The sequence below is a fragment of the Sciurus vulgaris genome, assembly GCF_902686455.1.
Source record: "Sciurus vulgaris genome assembly, chromosome: 8".
NCBI classification, from domain to species: domain Eukaryota; kingdom Metazoa; phylum Chordata; class Mammalia; order Rodentia; family Sciuridae; genus Sciurus; species Sciurus vulgaris.
In genome coordinates, this window is record NC_136468.1 from 88,306,527 (window position 1) to 88,332,151 (window position 25,625).

The 25,625-nt window shown below is 48.0% G+C and overlaps 3 protein-coding genes across 4 annotated transcripts; all 3 read right to left on the bottom strand.

Annotated features, from left to right (window-relative positions):
• Positions 1–3,246: 3,246 nt before the first annotated feature.
• HOXA5 (homeobox A5) lies at positions 3,247–21,969 on the bottom strand. 2 transcript variants are annotated; one of them, XR_013765740.1, is made up of 4 exons: positions 19,390–21,941; positions 18,104–18,415; positions 16,412–16,513; positions 3,247–3,438 (listed from the first exon to the last, which is right to left on the bottom strand). XR_013765740.1 is itself a non-coding variant. In XM_079151148.1 (2 exons), exons 1-2 carry the CDS (start codon positions 20,282–20,284, stop codon positions 18,165–18,167), a joined length of 1,146 nt encoding a protein of 381 aa, XP_079007274.1. In that variant the 5' UTR covers positions 20,285–21,969; the 3' UTR covers positions 17,372–18,164. The 2 variants fall into 2 exon arrangements, 1 of the variants encoding a protein (XP_079007274.1); XM_079151148.1 differs by lacking the exons at positions 3,247–3,438; positions 16,412–16,513 and having other exon boundaries at positions 17,372–18,415; positions 19,390–21,969.
• Positions 3,247–24,277, bottom strand: HOXA6 (homeobox A6). Its single transcript, XM_079151152.1, has 4 exons — positions 23,631–24,277; positions 21,946–22,224; positions 16,412–16,513; positions 3,247–3,438 (listed from the first exon to the last, which is right to left on the bottom strand). Exons 1-2 carry the CDS (start codon positions 24,070–24,072, stop codon positions 21,965–21,967), a joined length of 702 nt encoding a protein of 233 aa, XP_079007278.1. The 5' UTR covers positions 24,073–24,277; the 3' UTR covers positions 3,247–3,438; positions 16,412–16,513; positions 21,946–21,964.
• On the bottom strand, positions 5,420–7,191 carry HOXA4 (homeobox A4). Its single transcript, XM_079151151.1, has 2 exons — positions 6,466–7,191; positions 5,420–5,912 (listed from the first exon to the last, which is right to left on the bottom strand). Exons 1-2 carry the CDS (start codon positions 7,091–7,093, stop codon positions 5,566–5,568), a joined length of 975 nt encoding a protein of 324 aa, XP_079007277.1. The 5' UTR covers positions 7,094–7,191; the 3' UTR covers positions 5,420–5,565.
• Positions 24,278–25,625: the final 1,348 nt, after the last annotated feature.

Consider the following 25,625-nt stretch of genomic DNA (forward strand, 5'->3'; position numbering starts at 1 on the left):
ACAACCCTAACCCTGAACCCACTACTCCTTCATCCAGACCTAGATAACTTCCCACATTCCAGCTTGGTCCAAATTCACCCTCCTGTCTGTCTTGTATCCATGTAATCCTGCTGAGACACTGAGAGGGACCACCAAATAGCTGACAAGTCCCCTGACCCCTCACTTCACAGCCCACTAGCAGGCTGAGCATCAAACTGGCAGCTGCTTTCTGCCACCAGTGGACTCACAGCCACTCACACCTCACTCTGGTGGTTGGGACTCAAACCACGCAGAGTCCCTTTCTCTTGTTCAAACTCTCACTGGTGTCCTCAATTGGAGTGCCCCTGGCTTTAGGGCTCCTGTGTGACCCTGAGCAGGGTGGGGTTCAGCTATCCTGCACTTTGCCACTCAACTTCGCCCCAGAAAGAGATCCACTATGCCACCCTACACCACCACCACCCTGCTCGAGGTTTAGGAGTATTGCAGTTATTATTGTTGTTGCTATTTCTTTATCTCCAAGTCTAATATTCATGGCTGCTGTTCCCCATAAATCCTTCAGACTAATGAGTTACAGAAAGATGTTGCCTAGGTCTCTCGCTCTGCAATGGTCGCCACTGCCGCTGTGGCCTCTCTCTACGTTTTTGGCGTTTGCTTGCTCCCTCACTTGCCCGGCGCGGGTGATTTATGAACGCCGGGAAAATTGAACAAAGCCGTGCGCCCGTCCTGTGGTATCTCTGCAGCCTTCCCCAGCGTGAATCAGAACATTACCAACTGTCTGAGCATCCGTCCCACTTCATCACCAAAGCCAGGATGTGACCGCAAAAAGCTCGAGCCCGAACTCACGTTTCACCAGATGCAGCGCGCTCCTTGGACCCGCAGAAACCCTGCAGAAAAAATCCCCAGCACCCAGCAAGGGCCTGCCAGCTCCGGTTCTCCACGCTGAAGGACTGTTTCCTGCCTTCCTGAAGGAGTTAAAAACCTTTGGAAATAAATCTGAGGGTTATGTATTTAACAATCAAATAGGAAGTTGGAGTCGCACTTCTGAGAGATTCATTCCTAGTGAGGCCCTGACGACTCCGATCCATTCCTGACGATCTGCATTAATTATTTAATGAGTCACGTGATCTCAAAGATTACAATTTCAATATCTCCCTGGAACAGGCGCTACACCTTTATCAGCTGCAGCCAGGGTCCTTGTTTGACTTTTTTGCTCCCCAGGCCTCAGGAGTGCGTTCACCCTTACCCAGATCCAGCAAGTGCCTGCCATGGAAGAGGAGCACAACAAAATTGGTTATTCTTGGACAGCTGCATTGTGGACAGTGGGGAACCCACTGCTCTCTCTGGTGCCTTGACATCACATCCTGAACCCAGTGGTCAACAACCTATCTGATCACCAAGAGTAGGGCAGTTTGGTTACATAATATACCAGGGCAACTTTGATGGTGCATCAGGCAAGAATTTACCCTTCTTCCAGGCTACACACACCTGTGGCCTTGCACATCAAGTGTAATCCTAGATGTATACTTTCCATTCCTGGAAGAATAACCTCAGCAATGGGAAAAAGTGCCTGTATCCTTACTCTCATCTTCAGTGAGACCAAACACTCCACTCAATCTACCAACTCATTTACCAGAGGAACATCAGGATGGGTGATTACTCAGCTGCCTTCGTTTCCTCATTTGTGTAAATTGAGAAGATTGAACAAAAATGGCCTCCAGGTCTCTTTTAATCTGGGAATCTCTTTCATCTCCAAAAAATAATCCTAGAAAGAAAGGAGCCGGCCTGAAAGTGGAGAGGGGTGCTTCATAAGTCTGGAGCTTTCAGAAGAAACATGCCAAGAGCTCCAAGCCAGAAGCTGCACACTAGATTTCCTGACAGCCTCAGCCACCTCCCTGATGCTATCAAGGAGACAAACCATACATTTCCTCTTTCTGTTGTTTTCAGCCCATACTCTTTAAGGTGAAAAGCAATTTTTCTCGGACCAGTGTGTAATATAGAAAAGGGGTGCCAGGAGCAGCACTTGGGGAAGGTGAACCTGTGTTCTTCAGTGCAGGAGTGTGTACCTATGTATGTAGAGACCAAACATGTGATGAGGGTAGCCTATTTCCTGCACAGAACCTACTCATTTGAATGGGGAGCTCCAGATTTCTACTTCATTTGTTCTTTGGGATTTTTCTTTCCTTCCATTCTATAGAGTCCCTGATCTATTTATATGTTGGAACTGCTAGAAAGTAGCCAGCAGTGACAAGAACAACAGATTTGGAAGCTCAGGGGAACAGGTGGATGCAGGAGAGATAGTGATACCTACTCTATGGGGAGAAGGGTGAGAAATGGGGGAAAAGGGGCACCTTGGGACAGTTGGATATAAAGGCAGAGACTCTGCGGTAGGCCCGTCCCCATATATCTAGGTAATCTTCCCAAGAGCTCTATCTTGGGTATTAAGTACTCTACTATGCCTGTCACAGTTGAATTCCTGCTGTAATAAAACACCGGGTATATCGTAGATTTCAGCAAAACCAGGGAAGAAAGTCTGCAAAGTGCCATTTTTCTTCAAGGGGGAGAGTGTTAAGTACTTAATTCAAACTGTGACCATTAAAGTGTCTCCTATCCTATTTAGGTTGATTTCAGATGTTGACAAAACTTTTATCTCCAAAGTCATGCACAACTTGGCTCTGTGACTAAAGCAGATGAGTATGTATTAAAGGGAGAGAAGGAGGAGGAGGGAGGGAACAGGAGAGCATGTGTAAGGGTCATTTTGTTAGGAGAATTATAGAGCTTACACAAAATACTGTCTTTAAAGGTCAAGGGTTTGAAGGGCTAGCAGGGTTTGCCTTTAAAAAAGACAATTAATGAGATAGAAAATTTGTCCTCTCAGTGAACTCTTATGGTTGCCCTAGCAAAGGGCAGACAATGCAGGATTTTGAAGCACAAAGTGAGATTTTTCCAAGCTGTTATAACAAGCTCCTTTTAACACCAAATCTGAAGCAGACAAAATAGTGCAAAGAGATGGCATTACAATTTGGATCACTTCTGATAATTCTGGTTTTGTAAAACTCATCAATACCTTAATAATCAATACATTTTGGGCAAAAGTGCATTTTGTCTTGGAATATCCAAAAAACTATCTCAATCCTCTCTTCCTTTTCTGGATATAAAAGTAAATGAAAGAAAGACATCCCCTTTACCTCTATATCCAGCACCGAGCTAAAGTACCCAGACCCTTCCTCCCGACAAAGGAAACACAAGGATTTACCTTAAATGATGATAATCTGCTATTTGAGGTTTTGCAGCTTGACACTCAATTTCCACCAAGAGTTTAGGCTTTTTTTTTTTTTTTTTTTTTTTTTTTTTTTTTGAGCAGACAGCCAAGATGCTGTGTCTTTGCCTGAGACCACATTATTTGCAAGAAGATCCCTCTCTCCTCCACAGACTTTTCCCAGAGAATGCCTTTCAGAATTGCTGTTGAATTACAAAGAAGTATTTATTGTATGAGGTGATTAATGATTCCTGGGAAAATTGCTATTTTCAGCGTGATTTAATTTCGTTTTACAAGTGCGTGTAGTAGGGGGAGGGTTAATAAGTTTCAGCAGCAGTTGCGCTGCTTCCAGAAAAGGCTGGCACCCGCTCACACCTTATAAAATGCACTTTATGCCAGTTTTTTCCCCCTGACATGGTGTATTTGTTTGCCCCTGAATTTTCTTGACCCCTTGGAGACTGGTGCCCATCACTTCTCTCTCAAATCTGGTTTGTTCAAAGGTTAAGAACAGATCACCCCTGATTGTATCACACACAGGATGGCAAGAGTGAAAGGGGTACAAGCACCAATACTGGCTGTTTCACCACTGATGGAAAATTGTGTTTAAGAATCCTTGGATATTGTAGAGGTAGGTGAACACCCTCCTGTCTCTGTTAAAATTACTTTACTACCTAAAAACTTCACTTTTTCAAGGGCAGATGACAGTTCTACTATTCTTGGGCCAGTCTGCACCATCATCATTTCTGTATCTTGCTATAGGGTACTCCCTGCTTTTAGTGCCAAGCTGAACTCAGTATACAAATACTAGAGTTATGGAGATCAAGAAGTGAGTTTTAATTTTCAATCTTTTGGATCTAGATCTAGGGATTGAGAAGAAAGATCCCCAAGCATTTGATAAAAGTGACCCTAGTTGCAGAGTTTGGATTTCTTCCAGCAGTGAACTCTTCCAGGTCTACTTTGCTTGGGGTGCATTTTGGGGTGTCATTATGCTTTTATTTCCTCAGAAGATACTTTGGAGGATGTACTAGGAAAAAATCTCTTTACTTTAAAGTTCTTCCTTCATAAAAGAGGAATAAGCGAACAAAAATACCCAAGCTGTACTTAGTGATGAGGCTCTTACAACCAGCCAAGAAATGAAAAGCAATCTCAACCCTTTGCACAAACTATTTTTTATCTCCAGGGAAACAGGCAGATTAAATGGGAAGGTGCAACAAATACCAAAGGGACCACTTCTTTCCAAGTGTGCTCAGAGTTCAGTGTGTAGAACAGCTGCAGAAACTCCTGGGCCCCTGCTGCACTGCATGGTTTCACCTTTCATTGCAGGGAAGGACACGTTTCTATGCCTTACAGAGACTCGAAACCTGAAATCCTGGCCAAGTTTGGGAAGAAGAGGAGGCCTCTCAGAGCTCAAGAGCCTTCCTGCTCTTTGGAACATGTCCACAGCGGGTCAAGCCTGACACGAGTTCAACTCAAGTTGAACACACACACACACACACACACATAAATTATGTGATCAGTCAGAATCCATGTTACACAACTCAAGCCATCTACAAGATTTTTACATGCAAGGTCAAGCACTTCAATCCACAAGTTTTTTTATTTTTTAATGAAAAGCTTAGTAAACACACATATCTGTCTCTTAGTTTTTAATATTTTTCAAAATGAAGTTTATTCTTAGCACATGGCTTTCTATACAGCCATATCACAATTTGTACAGTTGCACATGGATCTAAATGCATTCCCTTCTCCCTGGAGATTGTGCCCTTGAATAAGACAGTATCTCTTAAATAAATGCAAGGAAAATAAACTAATGGTCACACCTACCATCAAGGTCTACACATTTTGAGAATTAAATTATCCTGTGAGGTCCACAATGTCCACTCATTTATTCAGTTCAGTACAAGCTTGTATAAACTGCCCTAATGGAGGAGGAGGAGGTAAGGAGGGTGGGAAAGGGTGTTTTGCTCTTGCAACAAATATAAAAGTACATGTCTGCAGTCAGTATGCTATGTCCAGCTGACTTTAGACATCTCAAATACATATGATGCCAAGTATTTCTTCACAGGTATAAGAACCTGGCAGCCTTGTTCAGGCCAGCAGGTTGTTCCACCAAACGCAACCTGGGTTAAGTGTCCCTCTCTTGGGGATCAGCACTCACTCTTACTGGGAGTAATGTCTTCTTCATTTTTGGTTATCTTTTTCACCAAGTTGGGTTTTGTTTTGGTGTCTTTTATGGTCCAGATGGGGGCGGGGGAGGGATACAGAAATGGGCAGGAGGAGAAAGAAGAAAAACAGGTAAGGGACAGAAACTGATCTAGGTCTCCAGAAGATTATATGGAGGAGGGAATGGGTGTGGAGGAACCAGGGAGGGAGTGAGGATGAGGGTGTGGACTCTGAGTTTGTGCTTTTCCTGGCGGGCCAGCAGAGGCCGAGGCCGGGTTGGAGGTTCGCATCTTGGTGTTGGGCAGTTTGTGATCTTTCTTCCACTTCATTCTCCGGTTCTGAAACCAGATCTTGACCTGGCGCTCAGACAAGCAGAGCGTGTGGGCGATCTCGATGCGGCGCCGCCGGGTCAGGTAGCGGTTAAAATGGAACTCCTTCTCCAGCTCCAAGACCTGCTGCCGGGTGTAGGCGGTTCGAGAGCGCTTGGGCTCCCCTCCATTATAACTGGGGTTGACTGAATGCCCAGAACCCCGAAGGAGAAGGCCAAGGAGGAGGGAGTGGAAGAGCGGGAAAGGAGGAGGAGAGAGAAGATAGGGTGGGGAAGAGCAATTGGACATCATCATTATATAATAACCTGACATCAAGTTCACACAAGATACATAAAACGGCAAAGAAAATGTTTCACAGGCTATTGACAACGGGAAACACCCGAGAGCCATAAAGAATGGTGCTGGGCATTGGGGCTGAAGAAAAGCTTCAAAGACACATGGCCCGAAGCCTCTGCCAGGGCAATTAAATTTATGGGGGCTATAATTACTGCCCTAACAGTTTGGCGTCTCGTAAATCTCCTGATAAAGGGACCCTGGGTACAAAAGGGTTCTCACGTTTGGATCAGGCTGCAGGCTGGCGCACACACACCCACATCCCCCAGCAGCCGGGGCCAGATGGGGGCTCCCCTCCCGAGGCCCCCTTCCCCCGGGCCTCTGGCCCCTGACCCCCGCCCCGACCCTCCAACACGGGCCTGGCCCCAGCCCACCCTTCCGCCCCTCCCCAGCGGCGCCACGTACCGGCGCTGACATGGATCTTCTTCATCCAGGGGTACACCACGGGCTCCTTGCCCTTCAGGCCCGGCGGGCTCTTGTCGGCCAAGAGCAGCGGGCACGCGGGGGCGCTGCCCCCTGTCGGGACGCCCGGAGTGGCGGGGGCTGCCTCGCAGCGCCGCGGGGGCGCAGGGGGCGCAGCGCGGTGCTGCGGGGGAGGCGGTGGCGGGGGCTGCCTTCCAGGCTGCAAGACTTGGCTCGCATGCAGGCCGTGCGCCGGGCCCTTGGCGTGCGCCGGGGGCTGCTCGGGTTGTGGTGGCCGCCCGGGGCTGGCACCGCCGCGGTAGCCATAGGGGTAGGCGGCGTCCGCGGCACCGTGAGCGGAGTAGAGTGCGGCCGCGGGGTAGGCGGGCTCGCGGGCGGCCCGCGGCGCGTAGTAGGAGGCAGGGGGTTCGCGGCTGCCGCCCGCGTGAGGGAGCTGGGGCTGCTGCGGCGGCAGGTGCTGGGTCGCGGGTGCCGGGGGCTGCTGGTAGCCGGGGCCCCCGCCTGGGCCGCCGTCTCCGCCGCCCGGGCCGCTGTGCTGCGCGTACTCCTCGAAGGGAGGGAACTTGGGTTCGATGTAGTTGGAGTTTATCAAAAACGAGCTCATGGTCATTAATTTGTGAAGTGCAAAAATACTAATTTTTCTCGCGTTGTCGTTTTTCTGGGCTCGCTGAGGCCCCTCCCCCTCTTGCCTCGCTTCCCATCCCCCCTTCCTCTGCGCCCTTCCCCTCCCCCCGCTGTCAAGTGCCCACCCCACCCCCTCCCGCCGACGCCACCACCAAAGTTCGAGCCGCCCCCCCCCCCCCCCGCGCGCGCGCGCGCGCGCACGCGCGTGTTCCGCCTCGGCCCTGCGCGCGCCCCGCCCCGCGCCCCACGTGTAACGCCCCCACCAATAGGCGCACCGCGCGCGCGGACCCGGATCAGGAAACGCGCGGGTGGGTGATGGATGCCACTGCCCGGCCCAGGGAGGGGGAGTGAGCAGGGGCTTCGGTCCTCCAGCCTCCCAATTTGGAATACCGCAGGGAATTCGGGGCCCGTCAGGCTGTAGCTCCTCAGGGCCCTGTGCATGCCCTACTTTTAGCCTAGGCCCCGGGACAGCGGGGCAGCCGTGGTTCAGCACTGATTTCCAGCCCAGTCTGGCCCCGCGTCCTCGAGGGTTCGAGGCCCGCTGCGGGAGGGAAAAGGCATCGGCACCAAGGGGCATCCTGTTTTTTGTTTTTTGTTTTTTTTTATCATGGCACTGGAATAAAACGAACATGGCCGACAAATTTTCCCACCCGTATATTCCTTTCCTACACCCTGCTCACTCGTCTCCTGGTCTGCTCGAGAGTCCCTGTTTTAAGAAGACTGGCAGGAGCAGCAAAGGAAGGGTGGGTAGCTGAGAAATCTATACAAGGGTGTACAGCGAAGCCATTCCATTGTAATCGGACATGCCTTTCTTATTTTTTCCTTTTCTTGAAGACAGTGTGTTTTGTTTTTACCTAATTTAAAACAAACAAACAAACAACCTTTCTAATAGCATCTAGTTTGATGGAGGGGTCGACACAAGAACTAAACATGCCTGCGTTTACTAGGTGTGATTATGCGACCGACAGAGGATGGTTCAAGGATAAGAATGGATAGAAGCGATGTCTCCACAAAACCGAGCTTTAAAACAAATAACTTCTTACTTCAGAAAAATCCTCAAATAAAAGCAAGCTTATGATAGAATAAGACCCTGGCCCGAGCTGATGCCCAGGGTTCTTTTCCAGCTAAGAATTTTTTTTTTTCTCCTTTGGATAGTGCTTTTTCAGGCTGTAGCTGAGGCTAGAGTTATATTTACAGAACAATCTATAATTTCTGAATTGCTGAAAATTAGCATATTAACGATATCAGTAGCTCCGGAAAGGAGGGAAAGGGACTGTTGCCTGCCATTTGGTAATTGAAATTTGATGGGTAAACTAATTATGCCATTATTAACAAATAAATTACTTATTAATTCCACCTAATGTTGATCTTTGAAGTAAATACTGATGCCTTATTCATACTGTGTACTTTTCCTTTTGTGAGTACCAGACACACCTAGATAGAGCCCCTACTTTTCAGCCTAGATTAGAGCAGTGCAAACTAGCATAGTCATCATTCTAAAAATAACTTTTATATTGGCAGGCAAAGCAAGGATATTTCAGCTGGTGCACCTTAGCTGATTTTTCAAAGAGCAGTATAAACAGCCTTCTCACAACTGAGTCTGGAACGCAGACAAGGAAAGTTATAGCTTAAGCCTGGAGACACTTCAAAAAGAATGTCAATTTTATCTTCATTTATATCGGTTACTCATATGAGTTACTAAATGCTCGGATATATCTATTTGATGGATAGTCGTTTAATGCTTAGCCACATAAAGCCTATTATATGGGACTAATCTTTAAACTAATTTAGGAAAAGAGGTTAAAAAAGGGTTCATATTAGCTTTCTAACCGGAATCGTCCTGAAGTGGTCTAAAGAGGCTTTCCACATTGGGTGTACGTGTGAAGAGTGCAGTCCATTGACTTGAGGCACCCTGATTTTTTTTAATGGAATCTGAGCCACAGACAAAAAAATCAACGCTAATTATAATCTTTAGATGTCCTCTCTAGACTTGGGATGGGGAAGATCTAACCTATGATACAGCTACCTAAACCAACATCTATCCCCAGCAAGAAAAAATAATAAATACCTAGATTGTATACTATGTAATAGAAATGATATGTACATAGATAGTATACATTGTAAATCTGTGCGCTCTGAGCTTCAAGGGGAGAAAAAGCATGACAAGGAAATCTTGCTCTCCTCCTCAAGTCATCAACCTTGAGTACTAGGGTCTTAACTATGTCTGTTTACTATTATTTATGGACACTAAAACACAAAATTCATGTTGTTTAGCCTTAGAACCCTCTACGAAATTTCTATTTTTAAGTATTAAGGAGACACCGGCACTGTTTGTATATGGATAAGCTAAACCAGTTAACTGTGCCTGTGTTTCGTGTGGTTCTATTACTTTAGGAAGATGGGCTTACACAGAATCCCCCAAGGCCTGTAACTTGTCTTTGCGGTTCGTATCATAAACACAAATGGAGCCAGGACCACCAAGTGTTATCTCACACACCGACATTTTGACATTTTACTGCAAGATTTATGGCTGTAATAAACAATCCCAGTACCTTTTCTGAACCTTCCACAATCTCCCTTTGCAAACCATAGCACAATTCCATTGAATCAAATAATCTTTTAAAAAATATATATATGTATTTTTAAAAATCATCTCCTGCCTTTACATAAGACCTAAGACAGCAAAGGAAAAGCTAGGAAGATACTAATTTAAAAAAGAAAAAAAGAGAAGAAAAACAAAACCCTGAAGTTTACCAGCAGCATCTTGCCTGAGAAAAGATGGGATGCCCTGAAATGGAGCAGAGAGGGAGCATGCTAATCTTCACACACCAACTGGCTCCAGTCCCAAGCCGGGTGAAAGCTTTATCCTTTCCTTGGGAAACTAGTAAGCACATTTGCTCATTTCCACGTGCAGGGATAACATATATTCCCAACAAAAGCTTTCTTAAAATCCCATTAAGTAAAATAACTTTTCATCATGTCCTCGCATCCCAGATGGAGGAGAGCGAAGGGACTCCTAGGGAAAGGGAGGGCAGAGGGAGGCAGGATTTGCAGCTTGGTTTGAATCTGATTTGAATCATTTTGAATATGTTTGGAACAGCCTTCCCTCTTGAATGCAACCCTGTCCCAAGTTTCAAAGTGACCGAACAGTGACACCGTGTGCATTTTGTTTCTTATTAATCTTACACATTGACAGTCTTTGTTAAATCACAAGGCGCGCCCTTCACCAGCCGACATTTTCATATTTGTTAGACGCGCTGACCTGAAGTTCACCTCGGCCTTGGACTTTGCGCTTCTAAAAGGTCTATACAGTGTCTTTTAGAGAGTAGGGTGCTTTGCCCAGGTCACTTCTTCTCAGGAAAAACCAAGGGGAAAAAGCAAAGGAAATGTAAACGTTATGGAATGTATTGACTGTATTTGTCCTTTGTTCTTTTGAGGCAGAGACCCAGACTGTTCTCTATCTAAAGCACATCTTTATAGCAAACTGGGGAATGGTAGAATTTCAAAATGCCTGATGGTGGCATTTGAGGGCTTCTCCCCACCTACCCTGAGGCATATGATTGTAAAGGAACAACACATTACCAGCTATTTGACCAATTAATTGTTTGTGGGTAATTTCCTTGTAGTAGTTTAAAATAATGAACACAACTCAGGCAAAACCCTGAAATTTATATTAAAATTATACATGAATCCTAACCAGGTTTGTATGAGAGGCCTAAATATTGAAATCCTCCGAATGAGCACTCTGGAAGCAGAAGTGCCTTTTTCTTTCCCTTTAAAGACTAGCTGGGAGGTATCTATGGGTATTTAAGCTAAAATGTTTCTAAGGTGTGTCACATGGTGTTAACCAGAAATAAAATAGAAAGGTTCTTTCCAAGAGACATAGAATTGTCTCAGTAGGAGGGGTTTCCACTTTCTTCATTTCAGTAGACCAGATGTGGTAAAGTGTGCATTGCTGTAACAGCAATCACACAGTTGTTTCCTTTCTTCTGTTTCATCTGGCAAAACCCCATTTGGCTCCAAGCTCTTGGCCAGAGTGAAAACTTTACACATTGCACAGTAGAAGCACCCTGATTACTTCCATGAAGGCAGTGTTTGGGAAATATTTACTTTACTACTGAACATACCTTGACACAGTTAAATCCAATCAACCTGAATATATTGAGTTGATCTCAAACATCCCTGCAAGAGTCTACATTCTGTGTAGTTGGATTACCTTTAAAATTAAGAAGAAAAACCTAGAAAACATTTTATCATTCTTTCCTGCTTTCCTACATTGATCACTTGAAGGTCAATACATAGAAAAGGAAAATCCGTCCCACAGGAAATGGATTCTAACAGCATCAACACTTAAAGCCAACCTAATGCATGAAAAAGCAAATATTGTTTAGTTATTCAGTTGCAACTCACACAGGAGCTATGGTTCCAGTCTGCTTCCATAGTACACTATCCCCTTTCTTTTCTACTTTCCCACCCTTGTTTTCACCTCTCCTTACTCCCCAACCCCATCCATTCCACATGTAATTTTAAAAAGTATATTCTGGAGAACAGAAGTCTTTTGTTGTGACCCGGCATTTGTGGATTCCACCTTCCTGCATTCTCTAGTTATCCAATTGTATTAAATCATTTGTCTACATTCAGTTGTGGTTTAATAATAAATTTAACAAAAATTTTTCCAACATGAATGTTTCCTCCATGGTGCTGGTGGTAGGAATCCTGTCTCTTTCAAGAGGTTTCCGCTTCTTTCCCTCATCTTCCCAGCTCTGAGAACTTTACATTCAGTGATTGCAGTCTCAGAAAAAGTATTTTCCATGTTTGCAAATTGCAAAGAATACATTTTGCAGGAAATGCCTATGTTTGCCCTTTTTCTCCACACTTTAGGGGTCATTATATACACTTAAAAAAAACCCTAACCAATCAAAATCACCTTTTTCAAATAAAGGAGGTTTCCTGTTCTGTTCTCTTGCCTTTGTGGGTATAATGGAACATTGGAAAGTTGCTACATTATTTCTTAAAGGTACACTGATGAGTTTTTGAACGTTTTTCTTTCTGATAAACCTACAAACCACTCCTGCTCTCCAACATCTAAGGTGTTGGTGTTTCAGAAATCTATGTCTATTTACCTGCTGCTATTCCCTCAGAATGGAAGCAATAATTCAACATGAAATACAGCATGTATTACTCTTGAAAAGAGGAATTTTCTATCCTTTCCTCCGTAATTGAGGTCATTCAACCACTAGGGTTCACCTGGAGTCCATACTGTGATACACGCGTCACTCCGAGCCATTTTATCTTTTGTGCTGATAGTCAAGATCGCAGCTCTAACATTGACATCAAACTCTGTCTGGGCAGATGACTAAGAGTGCTACACAATGTAAACTTTTGACCCTCAACTTTTTGACCTGCAGTTGTAGCACACTAACCACAAAGATACACAAAGCTGAGCTGCTTCTTTCAGGGGGAAGCACCCCCACCACCGCCCCCAGACTGAAGATCTCAGGATGCCCTGCTTCTACCACTGCCTTTTGGAACTGGAGGGTGAACTGGATATTTTTGTGTGTTTGTGACTGTATTTCCTGTCAAATCAGCCTGCTACTTCTTTTTTTCAGCACTTACATTAGGAACTAGATTACCTTGAAATCATTCATGATTTCACTAACAGGGAAAATTATGGAGTAGAACAGGAGAATCTTTCAAAAAGTGAAAGAAAAGAGAAGATAGGGGAAATCTAGGGGAAATGGAGACTTTTTTCTTTATTTAAAAATAAAGATGCAGCCCTAATTGTTGGGAGAGCTAGCCCAGGCGGGCAAGTTGACTGTGAACTTGTACTAAAGCGTGCTCTGCTGGCGATTCCTAGGGTGTGCAGATTTATCTTCTCTGCATTTACTTAACCCGGCAGTGAACTGCGCGGGCGTCATTTGTTAGGCGATGACAGACTTCACCTCCAGCAAGGGCTGCTTCACAAAATCGCAATAATTACCTAATAACCTTCATAACAAATATTATTATTAAAAAGACCCATTTGTGGGGAAAAGATCTGGTGGGAGAGGGACAAATTTCTTTGTGAAAAACACCAAATAAAACAAACCTGGGCTGATCTAGTTCTGAGGTTTAGAATGGCTAGAACTATGGATCCCTCCCCTATGTGGGTGGGAGCCTAGGCTGACCCCCTCTGCTCCTGCCTGGTAGCCCCATTAATAGTTTTGGCATTGATTCCAAGGAAATTCCCCCTTAGAAGCCGAAGTGATGGAACCCACAATACTCTGCCCTCTCATGGTGGGCGAATCCTGGATAGACCTCCAGCCAAGGCAGGGAGACACTAAGGGCATCTTTCAAGCTCAAAGGACTGTTTTCCTTTTATCAGCCCATCTTTTAGGATGTGGTTGTTTGGATATAATACTCTAAATCTCAACAAATGAACATGACTTGTTTTCTGATAGAAAATTCTGTCTTGCTCTCCTCACACAGCCACCAGCAATGAAGCGAGGGAAAACACAGAGGAGGACCCTTGGCGTAATGTTGTGAAATTAGACCATGCAAACCTTAACAAACCCCTAAGTAAGTGTGACCAGAAGCTTCCTAATATATTTAAACATCAGGAAATATTTTCTCTTAGGTTTGTGGAAACAAATGAGCCCCTGCACGTTCCCGCCGCCTTCTCCCTTTATAAGACAGAAGGAGCATAGACATACTTTTGCCCCGTCTGAGGCTGGATGTCTTCATAAAGCCTTCAGAGGCAGTTTTTTTCCTAAGTAAACTCCTTTGCAAAACAACCCAAAAGAATGCACAAAAAGAAATAACTTATCTACAAAATGAGTAGATAACCAGTCATCCTTTTTAGCAAGCTTGCTATGAAAATAGGAAGAAAGAAAAACAATCCCTCCAATAACAATGACATAGGTCCGACTGGATGTTGTATTTCTTAAGAGCTATTTAACTCCATGTGGGTCAACCTGCTCTCTTAAATTCTACTTAAGTTTTGTGAAGATTAAAACAGACAGAAATAGACAAGCTGACAGTATTTATAGCCTGTAATTTAAAAAATTAATCAGAAAGATTCCCTTTGTTGTATAGTGCTGGATATGACTCCAACTGGATATGAGTCCAACAGTCTTTCTGCCCCAACCTCTCAACCCAAGTTGAGGTATGCCACCAATGTGGTATAGACTCTTTATGCAAGGTCCTCAGACAAACCTGCCAGCATCCCTGTGACTCTTCTTTCCTGCTTCTAATTTCAAACACCAAGAAATCACTCAAACAGTATTACCAAATGAGTAACCAAAATGGAACCACAACTCAATATCTTGCCAATAAAGAAAAACAGCCATAATAGCAAAAAAAAAAAAAAAGGATCCAGAATTCTCAGACCTACATAGAATTTTTATTCCAGTCCCGACTAATATGTGGACACATATCTTAGTGCTGAAGTATCCATATCACTTTAATGGGTTACACAAAATGACTTCAGGGATTCTTCATCTTGCCACTATTCATGAAAAGTAGGACTTAGGTAGGAGGGCTCTGATTTTCCAAAACAGAACCAAAAAACTTTCAAGCTTTTGCTTTTTGGATCTCTAACTTTGGGGACAACTGTTGGACTTCCTTTGCGTATAGGTGACCTCTGTGCAATAAAATTTGTCAAAATTCCAAATCTATACCTCAACATTTTTCTCTCTAAGCACTTAGTAAATATCTTTACCAAGTAGCACTTGCAGAAAGCTGCCCAGCTCCTGAGAGAAAATCAGATCCTGTTTTTTGTTTCATTTCTCAATGCAATTAGAAAATTTGACTTAACTCCTCAGAGAGCATTGGGGGAAATCTTCTAGGTCCCTTGTGGGTACCCACTCCCCCAAAAAAGACACCAACACAGGCCACTATGTCCCCTGTCACTTGGCTTGGTCTGCCACTGAAGAATGTAGGTGGCTGGGGCCAGAAGGGGTAGTTGGGGCCAAGATGGAATTGTACCCGGGAAAAATTTATTTCACCTTACTTCACCCATTGGTGCAATTTTGGAGACTGTTTTGGAAATCATAGATTATGTAAATTTCCAGGGATCAAACAGAAAGAGCAACTAACAAAAGAGAGGCGGAAATCTCCTACTGACAAACTACCAATTTCTTTCCTAAACTACCCTTTATGATGTGTCAGGAAAAACAACCTAATAGCTCTAGGGACTTTTAAGTTGAGCATTGAAGACACCTCGATTTCCCCCCAAACTTTAGGGCACAGTTTGGAAAAGAGAATTTGTCTGTATGCTGAGGGGGAGTAAATTGCTCTAATCCTTAGTGTTATCTAGGGGGACTCCTAATTTGCCTTTTGAGGGTCCTGTGTTTTAATTCTACAAAGAAGGAGAGGAAAAGGAAAGAAGAGAGGGAGAAGAACAGGCAAGGCGGAAGAAAAGAAAGCGTTTTAAACCCCTTTCAATTAGCCTGGGGATTCAAAGACTAAAGTTAAATCCGGCCATAAAGTTTATTGCTTCAGACTCACAGGCGGGTGAGAACAGTCCCAGAGAAATAAAAAGAACGTGCAGGCAAACAAGGTTCAGGGCCTGGTCCCTGGGGCGGGGGAGGGGGTGCTGAGCCATCCCCCAGGTGGGGACCTGCGGTCCCCAGCGTCCAGTGAGTGTTAGCAGCCAGGGCTCGGCCTCGCAACCAGGGGCCCAGCCTGGAGGTGCAGCCCGCGCCACGCGGGCCTCAAACGCCCTCCTACTCCCGCGCGCCTGAAACCCGGCCCCGAAGGCCGCCGCCTCAATTCAGTCCTGCCAAATGACCCTGGCCAGTGAAGACATATTGCCACAGCCTCGTAAGGAATCCCGCCAGAGTCCGCCTCGGCCCTGCCGGGGCCTTTCTTTCAAACTCCCCAGCTCAGCGCAGCCCTCCGCGCCCGCGGCCGGCGCCCCACTGTCTCCCAGCCCCCACCCCAGGGCTCCGCGACCCCCAAAGAGCCCAGACCAGGCCAGGCACGGAATGGAAGGCGGGCTTGCCAAGACTCCACACGCAGGCTATTCCCCCACAAAAATCATCTTTTTGCACGCCGGCGGGAGCAGCGGAAGTCATTAACATCCGCAGTTGTGCAGCAATTAAAGTTAGGCCTGGGGATGCGGCCCGGCCACAGGCGCTGTTCACTGTGCTGCCTCTGCAAAGCTGACTTCTAGGCATTGTTAATTTGAGCAGAGAAAAAGTTTGCTGTCCCTTTTTGAATTCAGAGGCAGCCTTAGAGTTAGAGAGAGAGAGAAGAAAAAAAAAAAAAAGTTTTCAGAGTACAAAATAAACTTGAAAGAGCTCAGGAGGCGAGCTTACCTTACCTTAACTCGTAGGGAGCCATTTTTCAGAGTTTTGAGAAGTTGTGGTTTGGACACTTCTGGACCTAAAATTGACAATTTGAATGACCAGGCGGCACACGTAGCCTGCAAAAGAGTCAAATGGAGTCCAGCGTCAGTGAGATTATATGTTATGTGGTATATAATGTTGGATGTCAACTCCCCAAAACCATAAAACTTACTTTAATGGCCCCACGTGACGTTTTATAGCCAGTGAGCCGATCTGTCTGTGCTATGGATGATTTTACGATCTAATTCATAGACAAAACCCTATTCATTTGGCACCCAAATGTCATATAGCCGGAACTGGGGCTTATAAAGTTTACTGTTTTATAACTTTTAAAAGGAAAGACGGCATCAGTGTAAGCAGTCGGTAAATGTGCAAATCTCTAGTTGGGCTTTAGCCGCTCTGAGGAGTTTCCCAATCGAGCTAGGATGGGGTAAGTACCTTCCATTTGTAGCAAATTAGTTGTAGCAAAAGAAGTCAACTGGGTTCAGGGTGAGGAGTGGGGAAGGGGTGCTGTGTTGGGTTAGGGGCAGGGGGTTTGGGATCCATAACCTGGCATAGCAGTCTCTTCAGCAACTGGAGGCCTAAGACAGCCTTAGGAAAGAGGCAGGATCTATGTGGGCCCCAAAGGCGGCTAACAAAGCCCTGGGATTTTTCTCCTTCTTTCTCTCTCTTTCTCTCTTTTTTGTACCCAGCAAGCTAACTTGGTTTCCTCGGAAATGGGCACAGTGGACTTTGGAACAGCCTCACTTTTTCCACCTTCTGCCCTGAACTTTCTAATGGGTCAAAGTTAGGGAGGTAGCTGGCCAGGATATTGGTCTGAGGCCTCCATGCACAGGCAGGCTGCTCAGGTGGCCTCAGGCTCACCAGCTTCCAGGACTGGACAGAAAGAAAAGCAGAAAGAGCCGCTCCGCTGTTTGGCACAAACCAGACCAAGAGAACTTACAATAGAAAGTTTATTTTTTGTTTCCAGTCAGTATTTTTTCCTTAAAAACAAATACCAAAAAAAAAAAAAAAAAAAAAAAAAAAAAATAGCTGATCACAGTTTGCTTAAACAGCCAGACTTGGACAATATTTGTAACTTTGTTCACAAAAACATACATCACTGAAGCTGAGCTTATAAGAGCCACTTCCAGAGTTCGTGCAAAGGGTCCTACAAAGGCACGCAGGGACACACCGCTTGGAGTCACAGTTTTCGTCACAGAGTCACTAGTCACTACACGTCGAACAAGTTAAGTTGTGTCTCATCAAGTCACCTCTACAACAGCATTAATTACACAGGAATATAGGTAGTTTGAATAAAAATATCTTTAACAGCTTGGAGCTATTGAGACAGGAACACTTCCACGCACATGCACAGTTAAACAACTCGAGTGCAACACACAACATTGGCACTAAACGAGGTTGAAGGGGGACTTTTTTGTGTGTTTTTTCTCTTTTCTTTTTTTGTTATAGTTACTTCAAGTAACACAGCTTGCTTCATATAAATAAGTTAAAACATCTATTTTTTTCAAGACAAAGCCATTCAGGACAAAGAGATGAACAGAAAGCAGATCTACTTATACAGGCGCTATAATGGCAATAAACAGGCTCATGATTAAAAGATGAATTAGGGCAACGAGAACAGGGCTTCTTCACAGAAGGAACACAAGGGAGTTTCAGAAAGTCACCTTAGTACTGACACTATGCGGGATCCGCTAATACTGCTCAGTACTTTAAACGCTCAAATACTCAGGGGCGGAAGGCCCCTCCCGCCGCCGCCATGCTCATGCTTTTCAGCTTATTATCTTTTTTCCACTTCATTCTCCGGTTTTGGAACCAGATTTTAATTTGTCTCTCGGAGAGGCAAAGAGCATGTGCTATTTCAATCCTTCTTCGGCGGGTCAGGTAGCGGTTGAAGTGGAACTCCTTCTCCAGCTCCAGGGTCTGATAGCGCGTGTAGGCCGTCCGGGCCCTTTTGCCTTCCGGGCCGCCTATGTTGTCTGCAACAGAAAAGTCAGCGGTTTAGCCACCAACTCCTCAGTCCTTGGCTTCCAAAGTCCACCAGCTTGACAAGCCAGGGTCTTGAGCAAAGAACCTGGGCAAAAGGCTCAACAAGTCCTCCCTCCCTGCCTGCCCACCCTCCCCTCTCGAATTTCCTTCCCTCTTCCTTTCTAGAGAGAAACAATACGATTTGAACTCTGGGAACAATTGGCCCATCATAGGCTGGAACCGTGTCCCGAAGGGCGCCGGGCTTTCCCTCACCCCTTTTCTGCCCTCTGGCCCTGCCCTGGACACCCTTGGCTGGGGGCACAGCCCTCATAGGCTGCCCACTCCTAGCAAACCAACCAAAGTACGGCCCTTTTCTAAGTGCCCAAGTGGCCTCCAGGTCACTCTCCCTTAAAGTTCCAGCCCCGCGAGCCGCCTCCTGTTCCATCCTGTATGCTTGGGGAGCCTGCTTTCTTTTTCTTCCTTTCCTTCTCTCTCCCTCCTGCTCCCACACTTCAGAATCCCGCCGGCCCTCGCCTCGATTATTCCCCCCCAATCCCCTTTTGGGGGGCTCTAATTAGTAATGCCGTTTCCCCAGCGTAGCCCTCCTCATAAATTATCCACCCTGACAAGCCCGATTCACGGCCCCTACTGCCATCCTGTACCTCTCTGCTCTCTGCTCAGCTCGCCAGACCCCGGAGCGCGTTCAGAGTCTCTGGGGTTTGAGATGAATTTTGATCCTTTCTCCCACTTTCCACGTCTAAACTTGCCTGGCCACCAGCTCATTCCCTCACTATTTGCAGGCACAGAGTGCTGCAGAAAAGAGGAGGAAGAAGGATGAAGGCAGGGGAAGAATGGCAGGGAGAGGCTCCGGAGGGCTGAGAGAGGCAAGACTAGGAAAGACCCGGAGAGAGGGCGGCAAAGGAGAGAGGGGAACCAAGAGCCGCGCCCCCGCGGACGCGTGGATTTAGAAAAAGGCTGGCTTTACCATGACTTATGTGCAGCTTGCGCATCCAGGGGTAGATCTGGGGTTGAGCGGGCGGCGCCGGGCTCGGCTCGCTCTGCGCGCTCGCCTGCTCGCTGCTGGCAGGGGCGTCCTCCTCGGCTCCGGACGCCGTGCCAACCCCCTCTCTGCTGCTGATGTGGGTGCTGCCGGCGTTGGCCGAGGAGCCGCTGGAGTTGCCCAGGGAGTTTTTCCCGCCGTGGTGGCTGTCGCTGCCTGGAGAAGGGGCCACGGCGGAGCAAGGCAGCGGGTCGGGCGGAGGCGAGTGCGTGGACGTGGCCGGCTGGCTGTACCTGGGCTCGGCGGGCGCCGCGCTGGCGCCGGCCGCGTAGCTGCGGGCGCGCTCCCCGGAGCCAAAGTGGCCTGAGCCCGAGCGGCCGACGCTGAGATCCATGCCATTGTAGCCGTAGCCGTACCTGCCGGAGTGCATGCTCGCCGAGTCCCTGAATTGCTCGCTCACGGAACTATGATCTCCATAATTATGCAACTGGTAGTCCGGGCCATTTGGATAGCGACCGCAAAATGAGTTTACAAAATAAGAGCTCATTTGTTTTTTGATATGTGTGCTTGATTTGTGGCTCGCGGTCGTTTGTGCGTCTATAGCACCCTTGCACAATTTATGATGAATTATGGAAATGACTGGGACATGTACTTGGTTCCCTCCTACGTAGGCACCCAAATATGGGGTACGACTTCGAATCACGTGCTTTTGTTGTCCAGTCGTAAATCCTGCCTGATGACCTCTAGAGGTAAACTCGCGCACTAATGGGGGAGTTGGGTGGAGGCGAGAGGGGTGGCGCGCGCTCCCCGGGCGCGTGCCCGCTGCCCGCCACCGCCGTTCAGTCGGACTCGAGCGCCACCCGCTGGAGGCAGGGCGCATCGTTCCGCTTCCGACCCGGGGCTGCAAGGGCCGGGGTCGAATTGAGGTTACAGCCCATTATGGCAAAATTATTGCATTTCCCTCGCAGTTCCATTAGGATGTACCAATTGTGAGGCCGTCAGCTGCCGATCGCGCGCCGGCGAGGATGCAGAGAATTAGGGGGAGGTGGTGACTTGGAATTTATTTACAACTTTATTTCCCGGCTTTGCAGCCCCTCTTATTTTTGTGTCGAGGTTGGGGTCGGTTCTACCCGTCCTGCCGGCAGCTCTGAATTTTGAAAATACAGATATCACCTTCGGGGAAGGGGAGGAGGCCATTTAACCAATTGAAGAAATAAATCCTGCCTGCCGCAGCAGCTACAATTACGGCTCTGTTTTTGTGAGCGCATGAGAGACAGTGTCCCTGCCCCTCTTAAATGACAGGCGTCTATTAAAGATAGCTTTTGTGTAGTGTTTCTCCAAGGCGAGGTCAAATTCCACACACTTTTATAACTCGAGTCGATTTTTCTTCCTTGTAAATATGGTTTTCGTGTCATTAGTTTGCTATTTGATTTGCTTACATATCCAGCCTGGAGAATCTTCACCACCGGGTTGCGTTCCTTGAGCTAGCCCGGGCCCAAGTCGGAGGGTTCTCAGTGAACCCAGCGAGTGGGTCCACGCTTCCCCCCGCCACAGGGGCTGCTTGGGGCCTAGGGATCCGCCGGTCGAGTTATTGGGGTCTTGTTTAGACCTCCAGGAATGAAATGAGGAAGTTAATGGAATCATTTCGTGTCGGTGCCTAGTATATCCGTAGTTATTTTTCTGGGTTTTGAAAGACGAAAGTAAATCACAAATACAACTGAGAGGCAAGGGGAGTCTCTCCACTGGAGGCCCAGCGTCGGAGGCGCCCCTGGCACGTTTGGAAGCCAGGACTCTCGTTGCTCCCATGGCCCTGGGCCCCCTTGTTGTGTTCTGAAAGCCGCTTGGTGGCGGCGCCAGCGCTGTCGGAGGCAGGGATCTGGAATCTGGAGTCGGGAGCCTGCGGGAGCCCAGTCGCTCCCCAGGCTGTAGTGTTCCACCGGCGCCCAGGTTGGCTATTCCCGATTGAGGCTGCTTCTTTTCCACGGACGGTTGTGCGCGGGCCTGAGAGACTGGGCTCTGTAGTGGCCCTTTTGTTCCTGGAGCGTCTTCCTGTTCGGGGGGCAATCTCATAGGCCGTCAAAAAGCGGGGCCCCAGCCCTTAGGCCGTGTCTTTCTAGTGGCCAGAGATGACTTGGTGATGCCCTTCAGGACTTAATGGTGAGGGACCGAGGCAAAGACGCTCAAACATCAAACGGGGCACAGCCTGGGGCTCTTTCTTTCAGGCAACCCCGCATTCTGAGCTCAGGGAGCATAGAGATGCTAGCAGGGGCCTAGATGGATTCGGAGCGCACCCTGGGACCCCGGAGTAGTCTTGGGCAGCCTTGGGGAGCAGGCCTGTGTGTGTATGTGTGCCCGGCTCCACCGCTGGGATTTGGCGTTTGTACGTTTGTTGGTTTTTGTAATAAATAAATGCTCAGGCGCTTGCAAAGCTCCTGGCCCCCCTGAAGCTGTGGAAGCCCCTGGATGGGAGCAGGCGGGGAGAAAAGTTTAGGGAGCAGGCAAGGGCAAAGGGGCAAAGCTGAAGGAGGTTCTAGCACTGGCCTGGTTTCTGCCTAGGCGTCTACTCGCCCGCTTTTGCCTCAGAGTCCTCCCCGCTGGGCTGTGTGGAATTGATGAGTTTATTTTCCTTTTTCCACTTCATACGGCGGTTCTGGAACCAGATCTTGATCTGGCGCTCAGTGAGGCAGAGCGCGTTGGCAATCTCAATGCGGCGCCGCCGCGTCAGGTAGCGGTTGAAGTGGAACTCCTTCTCCAGCTCCAGCGTCTGGTAGCGAGTGTAGGTCTGGCGGCCTCGGCGCCCGTGGCTTCCATAGACAGCACCTGCAGGCAGAAATGGCCGGGTGCCGGTAAGCGAGGTCCCGACGGCCAAACCAGTCAGTTCACTGCCTCCCGCCAGGGGCCTCTGGGCTGGAAACCACCCCGCCTCCACTCTAGTCTCTCCCACTACATCTGGGGATGAAGGCGGGCTGAATGGCAAAGATTATTTCATAGCAAGCGAGATGTTTTCCACCATAAACGACTTGGGGTGGGAAGTTACAGTTTTTGACATTTTTAACTTGTGAGAAAACCATTACAAGCGAAATAAAAGAATGGCATTCTTAATTTGGAGCACCAAAGTCATTTTTTGTGTGTGTGATGTGTAGTATGTGTGCCTGGGGTAGGTGGGAGTGGAACCCTGTGAGCAGTATAGACACTCTGAATTCACACACTGGTCTCTGTGAGGATGTTACTGAGGCCACCCATGTCAGGACTCAACACGTTTTTTTTGGAAAGTTAAAAATGGTCAGCCCTTACAAATCTCTGAAAATTCGCCCAAATTATATGACCCATCTGAAAAACACAGAGCTCCACTGGGGGAAAATGAATTTTACAGCAAAACTCTCAGTTTTAAGATCCACATTAGGTTCTGTCCTCCTCCAAGTGGGGGACAGAACTCCCGGTGGAGTCTTTGAAAACCAGGGCCGAAAAGATGGAACTATAGGCAAGCTGAACTTTCTGGCAATGTAGGGCTGTGCTGGGCTGTCTGTTCTAATGCCAAAGGTTCCCAAGGGTGGGAGGATCCCCCCACCCAAGCCAGTGTAAGGCTCTGAAGGAGGCAGAAGTTGGCTAAGAGTGAGCAGTTGAGTGGAAGGGGGAGGAGGGGAGGGAGGGGAGAGAGAGTGAGAGCAAGAGATCCTGAGGCTGGGATGTGGCCCTTAAAGGCTTTGGGGAGACACTAGGAAAGGTCAAGTGGCGGGGGGCTCTCTAGCTGGGTTTCTGAAGGGCAGAAAGGAGAGGGAATTGGGAAGTGAAAGACGTTATCAGTGGCAGGAGGCCCACTCTTCTTGGGAACCTGAGTGGGATGTTACCAGGGTGTAGCATGGGCAGGCACTCCCAACCAGCTTCCCTTTCTGGTTGCCTCTTCCCTGCCCACCTTCCCTGAAGTTTGCTCTGTCAAGGCTTCCACACAGCCTGGTAGTGATTCCCCCCACCTTCCCCTAAAGTGTCATCTTACATGGACCTTGCCTTCTCTTTCCTCTGCATCAGCCTGATTGCTCCATTGGGAATGGTTTTCTTCTTTTTAAAAATCGATTTTAAAAAAGCCAAAGAAACTTTGTTCATTCTTTCCTCCATTCGAATTCCTCTTCCTAATGTCTCTGGCTCCTTCTCCTTCCTTCTTTCTTTCCCTGTCTCCTTTCCCCTCTCCCTCCACTGTCTTGGGTGGGGGGTGCAGGGAAATGCCTTACCAGCGCAGGAGTTCATCCGCTGCATCCAAGGGTAAACAGGACTCGTGTACTTCCGGTCGGTGCCTTCGTCATGGAGGGCTTTGCCCTGCACGCTGCTGCTGTCGGGTTTGTACTGCTGCTCGGGAGAAAAGTGCAGGTAGTCCCCGGGGCCCCTCTGCTTGCCACTGCCCGAGGGCGAGGCGCCACTGAGGTCCTTATCAGAATAGAAACACGAGGCCCCGTACTCGTAGGATGCCCGGTTGCAGGCCAGGACCGAGTTGGACTGTTGGTAGAAACAAGGTGAGGTGTATGTCTTGTCCGGGAGGCTCGACGCCCCATACGAGGCCGGGAAGGGCCTCAGCGCGTCATAGCCGGCTGGGTAGAGGGGCAGCTGGCCCAAGAAGGAGTCCTGGCCGCTGGGCAAGCTCCCGGGGAAAGTGGGATTCACAAAATAGGAACTCATTTGCGCGCCCCTCTGCAGGACTGTGATTTGTTGTGTATTAGTACATCTGGCTATAACTATTAGTAGTCATCGAACTGGTTTGTTTCTGGATGGCCGAACGCCAAAAGCGACAGCAGCAAATCGCACCAGCTGACGCGGCGGCGGCCAATGGGAGCGAGCGCCGGAGCCCGCTCCCCGGGGACCGCGGCGACCGAGGCAGCAAAGTTACAAACAGCCCCCAGCCCGCCCGCCCGCCGCCCGCCCGGCAGATTAATGGGCGCGCACAGCCAGCCGGCCCCGCTCCTTTTCCCGAACGTCAGCGGCGGGCACCCCAGGCAGGGATGTGCAGATCAGACCCGGGTAGGGGAAACTAGCGTCCAGGCCGCGGGAAGGCCCAGCCAGGCTCTCTCTTTCCTCCTCCTCATTTTGCCTGGTTCGATTTTGCTAGGTTTTTCCTCCAAACAGGAAACCTGACAACCCCGCGCCAGGAGGGGCGGCGACAAGGATGGCTTTGCTCCCTGCTGGCCTGCACTCCAGGCATGGCCCAGAGTTGCCCCTCCCCTTGCGCTCCCCTACTCTGCGTGTGGGTTCTTGAGCTAGACAAGGGGCTCTGAGAAGCCAGGCCTTCACTGTCTGCTTTTCACTCCTGTACCGATGCAGTCCCTTATTCTTTCCTTCTCACTCTTACCAGAGGTCTGGGCCTTGCAACCAAGGGCCGAAAGCTTACTTCAGCACAAGGCCAAACTTAAGCTCTTCCTCCTACACACAACACGTCTTGAGTGTTGATGGGCTCTTCTGCAATGAACCTTGCCTTCTTGATCTCAAAGCAAGGGCCACCAGCAACTGCCCACTCCCATCCTGTCTTTGAACCCCGGGGATGGAGAGACCAGAAACCACTGTTTCAACAAGAAAGAACCATAGAGGAATAGCTCCAAGACTGGGATCTGAATCCAGAGGTGGAACCTGCTCCCTTCAGCCAGCATGGGGGACTCCCACTTTCGTACAGCTCAGAGCTGAGACAGATACAAATCCAGATGGGGACTTGCTCCCTCTTCATTCCAGAGGCACAGGAGATATAGGGCCCCTGGCCAAGCAGGGCAGAGAGCAGCCCTTTGGGGCCTAAGGACAGGGGATAATTAATGGACTTGGTTTCAGGGGCCTCAGTAGCTCACACTGTGTGAGATGTACCCTCTTTTCTGTCGTTCCTGAGACTACTCCGGGAGCTGCCACAAGCAGTAGCTCCAGAACCCAGAATAGTTGTCTCACCCACTCCAGAAATCCTGAATTGCTTTTACCGCTGTACAAAGCCTGGCAGTCACCAGACAGGACATGAAAAGCCAGTTCTTGACCACTCTCTTGCTTGAGAGGTGTGCCTTCAAGATAGTTGCCTTTTACAGCACAGGGATCAATCTCGTTTTGAAAAATGTGATATCGGTCCAATGGCATTTTTATGACTGTGTTTGTTGGGCTTGTAAAATCCCTTGCATTAGCTTAAAAATCCTCAATTCTGTGGAGGTTGAAGAAAGGCTATTTACATGATTTGGTTTGATTTCAGAAAGCTGTTTGTCAATTCT